Below are 13070 nucleotides of genomic sequence, written 5' to 3'. Positions count from 1 at the left end.
CTCCTCTTAATTAGTACCCATTAAGACCTAATTTTAAGATCATAATCTCTTAATTTCATCCAGCTAATTAACAATTAATTACAATTTCAGTATACAGTAGAGTTCAAGTTATCTGTTACATTAACTTGACAACTGACAGAAAAGGCACAGTCATGGATTCATTCAAACAGCAACATTGATCTAAACTGTTCAAATAGTAAACAATCTCTGTTTGAGAAGAAGAAAAGGGAGGATTTTGCCAATAAATATGCTGAAAAATCAAACTCAGTTTTATTTTTCTGGAGTGGTTTGAAATTCAGGGAAGGAAAGGCGATGCAGTCATACTGTACCGAGAAAGAGTGAGAGGAGAAGTAAAAGGGTTTCGGCTCCAATTGACATTTCAATAAGTGGAACAGAGTGTTAGCAATCCATTCCCAACTTTTCTGAAACAATTATTGAGATGGTACCTCCAGGCGATGTGTGTTCCTGGTCCCCGGAGTGCTGCCGGCTGAAACAGTAATTGACTAAATTGTAGAACACATCGGGGCCATTTACAAATTTGCCAAAAATGAATCGTTTAAAATGAAATGAGGGTGACTCTCAAATTAGCAAGGAGTATGATTGAGATGTGGCTCTGGGAATTAAGGAACATGATTTAGAGCTCTGCAGAAAGGAGCATCTGTGAATAGTCCAGTGTTATTCACCATCCTGCTCTGACTCGTATTTAAATGTTAGTGTGGTTTCACAGACCCTCACTAACACATGAAGATAGATATGAAGATAGATATGAAGATAGATAGATAGATAGATAGATAGATAGATAGATAGATAGATAGATAGATAGATAGATAGATAGATAGATAGATAGATAGATAGATAGATAGATAGATAGATAGATAGATAGATAGATAGATAGATAGATAGATAGATAGATAGATAGATAGATAGATAGATAGATAGATAGATAGATAGATAGATAGATAGATAGATAGATAGATAGCTAGCCTTGTTTATCTTAAAATGCAATGTCTACATCAAATGTGTGATTGACTATACAATAAAAAAACAAAGCAAAACAAACAATAAAAGTTGCTGAGCTGTAACACTGAGTGAAACGGTGGGCAAAGGAATGTAACATTCAACAACGCAGTACACTGTAGGTGGAAGTGACTTCAGGCTTGATCCCATAAAACACTTTCTTAGCTCAAAATAATAATTTTTCCAAGAGCGGTGTGATAAATCAAACGACACATATCTCATTGGTTTAAACATATTGTGCTGCAAGGTGTTTGGGAAAGTGATCTTAGCTACATTTTACAAGGTGTAGTAATTTCTGGAAAACACCGGCAAATTACTCTGACTGTTAAGGGCCTGACAGTTGTGATTGATTGTTGCACAGACACTGTGTTGATTGTTGCCTGTTGTGCCGTTCCTGTGGCTCCCAGCAGCCACTGTTTTCATCTCACCCAGGCCAAACTCTCCCAACCAGTGATGAGTAATTACTAAGTTCATTAGCTACGCTAGTGGCCTACGGATTTATTAAAAGAAAATTTGTCACCAGCTCTCTCTACTGTGTCTACTGGAGCATCTTAAGCCACGACATTTGGCTTTTTAAAAGACCATCTACTCTGTAAATGATGTTACAGGTGAAACAACTACTTCAACAAATAGGATTATATCACAAAATGCTGTTATACAGAGGTCAGTCTCTGGGGGCCTAAATAACCCCCAATGTTGTTTTTATTACAGTAACAAATGAAATTATGGCATCACTTTAGTTTCTGACATACAAAGGGTAAAGAAAAAGAGGTTAAATGTGTTAGCATATTAATCCCTGTTGTATCATAGATAAATTGTATTGTAACTAACACATATTCTTAATTATTCATTAAGTTATTGTTATGGCACATCCCCCCAGCCTTGAGTTTTACATGAGCTTAAATGTCAAATTTATATGAACTGACTGCACCTGTGAAGGTGTGGATATTAGGCATGCCCCGAAAGGTTTGCAGGGGTTGTGTCCACTTTATGTTGCAGCCCAAAAGTCGGTTGTAGCATTTACAGAATAGAAAAAGGAATAGTAGGAAAGTACATTCTAGTAACCCAATGAAAGGCTTTCAAATATTTGTTTGTATATATGGTCAAATATATTCAATTGGATTTGGGAATTTGGACAAAAGTACAGATTAGCAGACTTTGTGACATTGAAATACTTGACGAAAAATGTAGGGAAAAGAAAACTAGAAAAAAAGCAGTTGAACACTAGAGAGAGAAACAAGCTAATGCAATCAAGGACTAAATTACATAAACCTTCGTTCAACAAGACTTTTCCTCTGTAAGTGGCGTGTCGTGAAAGAGCCAAAAGCTATCTTAGAACAGTTTCCAAGTAATTTTTCTTTAATAGGAAAATTGTTACTTATTGATCGGCACTTTGTAAAGCCTTCCAGCGTTGCTCTGATCACCACAGCTGTCAAAACCATAACATACACTCTGTTCCTATGCGATTTGATGGCACACTGATTCCCATTACTGGCACATTTCCAATGTTAATTACCTTCAACATCACATCATCTCCCTCCAAAGAGTCTTGCACAGGCCAGTAGTGTCCCACCAGAAGACAATGGGGGGTAAGAGCGATGGGTGAGTGCGGAGATATCGTGCTTTGCCTGTCTAGAGCTTGTGTTGAATTTGTGCATCACCGAGTCTGGCCATTAGGCAGCATGATGGGCTTTTCTTTTCCAGACCATTTCCCGTGGTCAAAAATAGCATAAACACACCATTTTTGTTCAATAGCAAAGACTTCAACTGAATAATCACAAGGGTGAAACTGTAACTATTACAGAGGCACCTCTGGGATAACCATATATAACTGGGGTGTCAAAAACAGTGTAGGGTTTCTGGAGGGCAAAGTGTTTAAAGTGTATGCTGTTGGCTTTTGCTCCAACATCTGCTTTTAATTACTCAATTAGCGCAATCATTTAGTCTCCTTGACATTCATCCAAATGGCAAATCATAGCCGGAAGTTGTTCTGTTGAAACAGAGCGTTAAGAGGAGTCATGAAAAATGCATACACAATAATGTATATGGATACTTAACTAATTGAACCAATTAAAGAAAGGGAACTGGTTTGAGTGAGAACAGCGCCAGCAGTGCCCTCCGGGAAGAGGCTTTGACATCTCTGATCTACAGCCTCTCCTCTCCCTATTCACAGGCCCGGGCCTGAGGTCATATTTCAGCAGACAAAAGGTTTGTGACTTCAGTCATACAGCAACAATGAACCAAAAAATTAAAAACCATGCAGATTGAATGCCGTGTAAAGCATCAGAGGAAAGAAATCCTGAATCCTAATTAAATTGATTTGGAAACCGGTCTGTTTATTAATGCATAACAGAAATAAAAATTCTGTGTGAATCTCAAAAGGATTTTAACACTATTGTGAGGTCCCTCTGACTATTTAAGTGTGACATGTCTGTTTGAGAAATCCAGTCTTTTGTCCTCCCACAACTTTGGTCTATGCTTGGATATCAAAGAGAGGCCTCTATGCAACATGAATGTATTTATATTTCGGCACAGACATACCAACGGATCCACCTCAGGTTTAAATGAATTTGGGCTCGATTTAAGATGAGTTAACTTACCTCCACCCAAAGTTAAACCGATGCAATACCCCCACCACAAAAAAAGAATGATTGTACCCCTGCGGTGGTGATTTCCTACATGCAATGGATGCATAAATAAACATAGGCATAAATACACAGAGGACACTGACTGGGACTAGCTGGCCAAGTGGGGCAGCTGTTATTAAAAGGGCTATTTATCACTGTCACCCCTCTCAGGTTCCATCCTTCTCTACCCTCCAGCGATGTCACTAGGCCGCGCAGGAACAATGTGGCTCATCCAACCAAACCTATCCCCCCATCATACACAAAAAAACACAGTAAATATGTGCAGCATTACCTGCTTCTACATGAACATTGCATGCATGCGCTAGATTTGCCATCACATTTGATGACTTAGCTGCAAAAGCCCCACAGTAACAAAAACCTCGCTTCTTTCGATTTCCAGCAGATATCTAAAACGCACACACACCGTTCATTTTCTGCTCTGTTACATTTATCGATCTTGGCCACAATTATCCACTTTTCTGAAGCACTGCATTAAGTGAATTCCCCCTTTGTTGGACAATAAGTACAGAGGGTTGCCTAAGTCATGCTATTCCTCAGCCTAAGGGGACATACAACTTCTACAGCAACCTAATCATCATTAGCAGGCCCAGATAAAAACACACCTCAATTAGTCCGCCTCGGCTGCATGAGGCCTGTCATGTGAGGATTCCTATAGAACCTCTCTTCATGTCTAAACTGAAGACCAAAGATCATAATCTGAAAATGTTAAAGATTGCAAAAAGGCTTCACTATTCACTGGGGAGCCTTAATTAAAGCAAAGCTTTACATTTACAGTTAAATAAAGGCTATATGGATAAGGAAGACCATCCAATACAGTCACAGCTTTGAAATGGTCACATATATGTATATATATATATATATTCATATTAAAAAGTAAAATAATCTGTGATAGACAGTTTGTTTCCTGTCTGTTAAAAAGGTCAAACTATTTCACCTCTACATCATATCGTTTATTTAGTCTTTTTCTTCATAGCAAGCATCAGCCAACTCTCTTAACACAGAATGCTTCATTCTACTCGCACTAGTGGTCTAACCTTCTATAAACCCCCTCACACGCAGCAATCCACTCACGATTAATGAAGTGCTTACTTAACCAATTTAAACCTTTAATTCCCATTAATTCAACATAATAGCCACCCTCTTCAAGAGATTTAGCAACACTCCAGCAGAAACCTTCAAATCTCTGCAGGCCAGAAAGCGTCAACCCAGCAAATTCCATATTCTTTGATAAATATGTAACAGTATGTATATCACTGTTAAAATGCATAACCCTCGTGTAAGACCCCTATCAAGTCTGCTTTACACCTGTATTACATTTCTCCCTCAATCAGCAGCTTTTCTGAGATGCCGGCCTCCCACGAGGAGCAGAAACCATTACAAGGCACCGCAGCTCATTTGCAGAAAGATTGGAGATCACGTTGCATCAAAAAGCATGCGAAACATTTCTGAGAGCAAAATTGATTTATTCCAATTCTATGTTTGTATGCAGCATCAGTATCGATGTATTTAATATAAATCCCAAATCTAGCATTGAGTTGCTGTGCAGGTATCTGCTTATTGTGCAAGTAAGAGGCAGGGGGATTGAATAACACAAAAAGAGGGCTGTAGGGTGCTAAATTAAAGTATATGCAGTTTTCCTTTATACATGATAGAGAGGCTAGTTTCCAAATAAGATGGATTGCTTTGCAAAATGTTTTACACCGTATAACTGGTTTAGAATAATAAAATAATGCATATTCAATATTAAAGACAACCCATCAAATGCTGAAAATAAAATGTCAAAGGGGGACAAAGAACTAGAATAGCTGCAAAAGACTTAAACCAGTTCACCAATTATGACCTGGAGCGATACAGGTGTTGGAGCGTCCAATCACATCAACATTTTCAAGACGCATTAATTCTTTTTTTTCTTTTTTTTTTTTACTAATATTGATAAACATGGAGTCAAAGTCAGTTATTGTCAGTAAAATCTGTTTATCGTTGAATCAGAGGCTGGGAGATAACATTTTTCCAGGAAAGCCTCAGGTCTTACAATACTTTTTCAAACAAAGCTTCAGGTCTGAATGGCTTGATTGGCAACAGGGCAGTAACATGATTGGGTAAACATAAAAGAGGCGCTCACAGGTCTGTGAAGGACTCTCTGCATGGGCTCTGCAGCACTCGCGAAAACCACTGTCAGTGAACACAGTGTTTTCTACCCTGACACTCATGAGGAGCAACATACACTGCTGTCCTGACTGCCTTCTAAGGGGTAGGACTTGCTTGTTTCAGACAGATAAAGTCACACAACATTACAACAGCTTCTTAGTAAAAGCCGGAGTGCTAAACTGGCTCTCCTGCGGTCCGGACTTGTCGTCAGTCTATTACATTTGGCATCTCATTAAATAAATAATACAACAAAGGAAGTACAAGAAGAATCAAACTTCAAAATGAGTACATCAGTTACGTGTCATCTTTGGACTATTTTCATTCAATTTGGGGTTTAAATAATAGATTCTCTGCATTGTTTTCATTTCAAATGTACACAACCTGTTTGTAAACAGGTCGTGTATGAAACTTTATCTGCAACTGAATGGTAGAAACAGAAAAGCAATATAGCAAGAAATTATATCAACCAAACAAAACCATCCATTGCTCCCTTTTTCTGATCCACTGATGCCGCTTGCTTAAGCCACAAAGATATTATGCCATTCTTCAGTGAGATGAAATGCATAAACAAATAAATAAATATTTCTGAATATTTCAATTTTGACTTCGGAAAAACAGATCAAGCAGAGCCCGTGGCTAGAGGAGCCTGACTGCATGCTGGTGGGGGGTAAAAGACAGCCTGGAGGGGTGTGGAGGGCGTCTGTTTTTTAATGAGCTGAAACTTTAAATACTGCATAATATATAATAAAAATGGATAGTTCATTTCATTCCACCACAAAAAAAAAAAACTATTAGAATCCATTTCTCCCTTAATGTCAACAGAGTAAGCATTAAGTATGAAGGGAATGTGGTATAACATCACCAAGAAGAAAGAAAAGCAAAATAATAATCAACTCAATCGAAGGAGAAAAAAAAGGTTTAAAGATAAGTGCACAAGCTTAAGGCCATTGACTTAACACAGTATATGCAAAGACAATGACATAATAAACTATAACCAGAACCTAAATAGTACAATCAATCCCAAAGAGATTGTCTTTCTTCCTTATTTGTTTATAAGTTGCAGCTTACTCTCAATGTCAGCTGGAGGTGTCTTTGAATAAGAAAAGCCAGAACTGACTGACAGACATTTCAGCCACCCACTGACAATACAATATCTTTGGCAACACTGGCACGGGGGGGGCATCATCTTTCAATAGACCCACCCCTCCCACCTCCCCCTTCACACATATAGGAAAGAGGACGTGGAGAAAAAAAAAAAAGAAAGAAAAATGGTGCCCCTTGTCACCCCTGGGGTGAAGAAACATAATATAATAGATTCTTAATGGTTATCCACTTGACACAAGAAAAAGAAAAGGCAGCGTTTCAAATGTTACTGACAAGCAGTCAGAAAATATCAGCTGCTATTTTTCTTTGAATCATTCTGAAACGCTTCTATTGCAACACCCTTTTAAAGCTGAGCAGAGTGTGCACGTGTCTACAAATGAAGACATCTCCCGATGATAAGTAATGAGTTTTGCATTTCAGTCGTCACATTATGATTCAAAAAGTGCCAATTCACAGCAAATATTGTGACAGTGTTGTCTGACGCGTCGGCATCAAGATCTAATTCCAGCATGATCCTTACAAAGTGATCTGAGTGATGGCTCAGGTACCCCCGCTGCTCGTGGTGCAAGTGTGGAGATGATGCTGGTGGCCAATCTGCAGGGTTTAGAATGATAACCTTACCAGCATTAGCTGCAGGGGTTGTTCCCACAATAATTGTTTCTGCCAAGCCATACATCTCTATGACAGAGAAAATGCTGGTGTGACTTTCCTGCTAAATAATTGATTCACAAAGCTATTTCAAGGAAATGAACATAGTTTGTTCGATTCCTTTCTTCTTTTTTTTTAACTGATAAAACTGAGAAATTATTAGCTAATTACAAGATAATTACAAGTCTATGTAAGTTGATTAGCAATTTCACTGTTGAACATTAACAATTTAGAGCAACAACACACTCAATTTCAGCACTTGTTTTGCTTTACTTACCTAAACTCTAAATAGTACAAGTATTTAAAGATTTCACCTTGACAAAACTTATTACCAGCTCCGGCATGCAATTAAACGTGCCAAACTGGCATTAATTGTTTGCTCATTACCACATTAGATGTGTGCTGGGTAATTTAGACACTTCAATACAGGACCAGGCTATTAAAAAGCATCAATCTAGCCGTAAATGCAGACACATTTTGTTAATTTACAGAATTCCATTTGCAGTCCGGATACCCTAGACCTGCAGAGGCAGTGACTAAAGTTCATTATGTAATGCTAAGCCTATGCCCGAGCTGAAGGGGTGCCCTCCCCTGCAGTTTAAAGTGACTCAGAGGTGAAGCCCTGAAAACAAATACAACGTACTCACATGCTCCACAGTTTGGATTTCACATCATCCTTTAATAGCCGCAGACAAAGCTACAGTCAGTTGCAACCCCATGCAATTGTGTCAGTCTGTAAGGTGCTATCAATGCAGCTCATGGGTCAAAGGGTCAATGAGTAATTAAGACATGGTTGCCTGAGCATTCCCCATGCACACTTTCAGCCCTGATGAAAGGATGGAAATGAAAGAAGGGGGATTTAAAGTGCAGTCTGATACCAAGGATCAGTTTTCTGCAAGTGTGTCTAAATGTTTCTTGTTCAAGGCAATTAGCATGATTAAAGAGATAGTCTGGTGTCATCACGCTGTTTAAGAGGATTTTGCACATGTATTTTGCATGAAGTTTAGACAATTTGGACTCAGCGAAGTTGCTTACATTAAAAACTCTCTTTTAAGTGCAGTTGAAGAGCTTTGCATGTTACCGTACATTCAGTAGCTTAGGTCCAGTAATTAAACAACCTGCTTCTTCAGAGAAAAACTATTTTCCCTTTAATATGAGCGGCTGATAGCGGTATGAGCGAGGTTAGGCCAGTAATGGTTTAGTTAAATACTCATGTATACGACAAGCAAGTTTCAGAAAACAGGACACTCGTGAGCAGCATGTCAGTGGATAATGTAGCTTTCATCTGCACAGAAGGTCAAAAGGTGCATTGATTTCCATGTACAACAAGAAATTATTCGTTCAGTTTCATTGTGCTAAAAAATGAAGAGGCCAAGGCCTGAAAATTGGGGTCGCTGATAAATGCTATTAGCAGGAGATGCTGAGGGGAGAAATCAATATGGCAGTTTGTCAACCTGCCTCTCAGAGGGAGCAGAACTCTGCAGCAGAGGGAAGCCTGCCCTGTCAGCAACGCACATTACCAGAAATCAAAGGCCAGGGAGGGCCTGAAGGAAGGGATGTACATGTCTCCCTACAAAGGCCACATTTTGGTAATTAAAAGCTATTTTATCAGACCTGTCCTGCCACTGTTTTTCTTTAACATTATTGATTATCTGTTCAATGGAGGGTGATCGCTAATTCAACTTTAAATAAATAAGCAGGGGTCATTTAGATTCCTGTATTTGTCACAAAAATGAAGCCAAAGACACGACAGTGCCCCATCAATCTTAACACAATTTGATCAAGACTCCCAACATTAACGTGAATGTTTTCCGTGAATTTTTTAAGATTTTCATAATCTTCTTCTATGAAGCGATCGTGAGAAGCTGACTGATTACTGTGCACGGTACATTGTTACTTTGCACAGCTCAATGCTGACTGCATAACCTATACTTACACAACAACTCGGCATCATTTAAGGTTGCCATGTCAGTAAGTCTCTTTTCATGGAAAATCCTAAACATGACATCAATTTTTTAGGGGAAAGTTAGTCGTCCATAAACAGTTACAGCTGCGTGTGTTAAAGTAATGACACGCACACCAAACTCCTTTAGTTCAACTTTAAATATTTAATAATTTAACACACATTAACTATGCAGTCAGATAGGGGTGGCACACTTCTCAATGTGCTCCGGTTGAACAACACAAAGAGTAATGTTGCAAATACAGCAGCTTGGCAGACAATGGTCTCTTTAAAACCCACTGGCAGCAGTCCCTTTTCTTTCTTTAGTACTGTGCTCCTTCTTCTTCTTTGTAGGCAAAATAGACCGTGACAGGTCCAACACTCGTCTGTACAGTTTCTGCAGCTCCCACCACCATCCAGCACCCAAAGCCGTAGGCCAAACAAGGGATACCTGCAACACACTGATCATGAGCTATCCGTGATGTTTAAATCATTAAAAACCTTAAACAATCAACTGCCTCTTACAGATGTGTTTTAAATCGAAAATACTGACCCAGATTAATACATTTCAACACGGTGAAAAATTTGTCTTCAAAGTCCAGGTTTTGTGGAGGTGCTTTGGTGCAGTGGTATTTCACAAACGGGAAGCAGCCTGTTCTCAGTATTTGGTAGTTGGATCCCTGAACTCCCCAGTTGAAGTTGGACAGTCCGAACTGGTCATTGTGGACGGAGCTGTAGCGGACACAGAAGGAAGTCCACGGTGGGAGTTTTCGCTGCAACAAGTGGCAGGTTAACACCTCTGAGGCCGCCGGACGCGGACAAGTCCTGCCAAACGTGCTCGGAAACAGAGCAATCTTTAAAAAGATGCTATGCATCCTCCTCAAAAGCTCCTTCATGACTTCTGCGACAAGCAGAAGGAATCAAACTCGTCACCCGTACGTTTCACAGCCTCTGGTCCGCATACAGATCACTGGACCAGGGCTGAAACTAGCGTTATCCCATCAGCTCATGCCACAAATCAAAGGACACTTTACCCAAGGAGCTGACAGGGGGCTATTGTAGCTCGGCTAAGGTTAGCAAACTAGCTCAAGAAGAACTATTCCGCTAGATTTTCTGAAGATATCCCGCGGCATAAAATGACTTGTCTGGATAAACACGTCGCCCTTAAAAACAATTTATTTTCCCCGACTGAGACCCATGAAAACAGCACATTTGGTTCACTTGTGTAATCTGAGGTGTTTGTTGATCGAACCTGGTACTTCGTCTGAAGTCATCCGGTTAGAAACACAGCGCGGACAGTAGTTCCTCTCCAACAATAAGTTATACCACGTGGACTATATTTATGCAGCTTCTCACCTTTTCACTGAAGATGAGTCCTGAGTTCTGCGGAAGCCTTTCAATCTGCACACCTTCTATTGAACAAAAATTATTTGACTTATTCACGTCTTTCAATCTAACATACATTGCATACAAACACAATCTTGTCAGGTTTTGGAGCAAAGAGTTTGTCTCCTTTTTTTCAAAATCATCCGATACTACAACAATAAAGCCTTTTAAACATTTAATCTACAGAGACCCAATGGTTTTAGTTCGTTAGTTCCTTGACCAAGACAAATGCTCCTTCAAATAAAAGGAGGTTCAATGTTCTGCTGTAGATCTATTCCAAAAACAGATGTCTTAAAGTCACCCAAGCCTGTTGATTAAACCAGAAGTTGTTCAGCCTGATTCTATTCTTTGTTTGAGCCATTACACATCTGTAATTTTCAAGGTGATTGGTGTAGCTGCAACAACTCTTTATACAAACTGATATCCCGCCTACAGGATCTATAGGTGACGTTATCACACTGTTTGGTCTAATCATGTATGAATGCACAAATGTAAATGATTAAATGATCTGAAAATCAATTCAATGCGATAAGCCACTTTCTCTGGATGTTGAGGGGTGTAAGAGAAGCTGTGAAACCCAGTCAAAGGCTCTGCTTTTAACCTTCAACACCATCTGAACCAATTCCAAATCTTAAGGCCCTGGTCTGAAATAAGAAAAAAAAACATAAATACACATATGTCCTTGTTGCTCTCATCTCAGCTCTCTGTAAAAAAAGAAATATTAAAAAAAGACCATTCAAAATGTAAATTACAATAAGCCCAGTATTAATGCAGCAAGTCAGAAGTTAGGCAGATACATTTCAGCTATAAAACACAGTATTTCAACTTACTTTTAATTGTGTATTTACAGAAGTCCTTTGAGAATAAAGCAACAGTCAGTCCTAATAACTTATTTTACAGAGCAACCAAAGTAATGTGTACCCTCTTATTCAATTACCTGGGATCTTCATATTGAATTGAGCTGAACTGAATGAAACTCTATTAATCCCCAAAAGGAAAATGCACTGCTGCAATAGAAATTACTGAAGAAAAATGAGTAAATAACTAACTAAAGAACAAAACAAAATCTAAATAAAAATTAAAGTGGTGTTTAGCACTACTGACTTACAGCAGCACGGTCTGGTTTAAATCTTGACTGGGGCCTTTCTGTGTGGAGTTTGCATGTTCTCAATGTGTGTGCATGCAAGCAAGAATTCTCTCTGGGTACTCTGGCCTCCTCCCACCATCCAAAAACATGCACATTTGATTAAATAAAAACTAGTAGTGACTATGAGCGTGGCTGGCGGTTTGTCTCTGTGTGGCTCTGTGATGAACTGGTGACCTGTCCAGGGTGTACACTGCCTCTCATCCAATGCAGGGATAGGCTCCAGCCCCCCTGCGATCCTGAACTGGATTAGGCCGGTATAGAAAACAGATGGAGGGAAATGAATCATAGAGGGAGGTGTGGTTGAAATCTGCAGAGATCACCATGAGTGCTTTGGGATTCTGTGTTTGTAGCTTGGCTACAACAAAGCTGATGATCTCACATTCAGCATCTGTAGGCAACACAGGTGAATCGTATGGGTAGACAACATGGATGGAAAGTCACAACCAAAACCATAATGTCCAGAGATGCTCCTTCTCAGTAACATGTCCAAGATTACACAATCTGTTCTCAACAAGCATTGCGATGTTGCCCTCTTTCTTTACTGTTATAGATAGCTCTGTCTGCCTTCTCTATCTGCCCATATAGTCTGTGAGCCGTGTAAAAAGACATTAGGGTCAAGAATATGTTCCTGAACTCATGGCTCAGTAAAACACAAAGTACTGCATTACTGATATTCCCACTAAACACCCCTCCATAGTTGTCATCCATTATATTTCACCAGTGATCTTACTTTTCCCATAATGATCGAGGGAAGACATGGTTTAAACTTCCTTCTCCCTTTGCTCTGTTTTGCTCCTGCTTGACATTCTAGATGTCTCCTCTTCAGCTTCTCAACTTCAACTTCACATCTCATTCCAGATATTAGTTGGACTCTGAAAAGCTCAATCAGGTGTTCCCACAACTTTCCTGTTGGCATGGTAACCCATCACAGAAATCACAAATCAGTTATCCAGTGCATCTAAACACTATTACAACTTTATTTATTTTCATTTAAAGTTTTCTTCACAAACTGAAATTGATTGTATGAAAA

The 13070-nt window shown here is 39.3% G+C and overlaps 1 protein-coding gene across 1 annotated transcript; it reads right to left on the bottom strand.

Annotated features, from left to right (window-relative positions):
* Window positions 1-9653: 9653 nt before the first annotated feature.
* On the bottom strand, window positions 9654-10787 carry cunh15orf61 (chromosome unknown C15orf61 homolog). Its single transcript, XM_072385223.1, has 2 exons — window positions 10061-10787; window positions 9654-9958 (listed from the first exon to the last, which is right to left on the bottom strand). The coding sequence occupies exons 1-2, from the start codon at window positions 10401-10403 to the stop codon at window positions 9831-9833; spliced, it is 471 nt and encodes a 156-aa protein (XP_072241324.1). The 5' UTR covers window positions 10404-10787; the 3' UTR covers window positions 9654-9830.
* Window positions 10788-13070: the final 2283 nt, after the last annotated feature.

This window comes from Leuresthes tenuis, unplaced genomic scaffold (assembly GCF_036924035.1).
Source record: "Leuresthes tenuis unplaced genomic scaffold, fLeuTen1.0.hap1 SCAF_5, whole genome shotgun sequence".
NCBI classification, from domain to species: Eukaryota; Metazoa; Chordata; class Actinopteri; order Atheriniformes; family Atherinopsidae; genus Leuresthes; species Leuresthes tenuis.
This window is presented reverse-complemented; position numbering and strand designations above follow the sequence as displayed.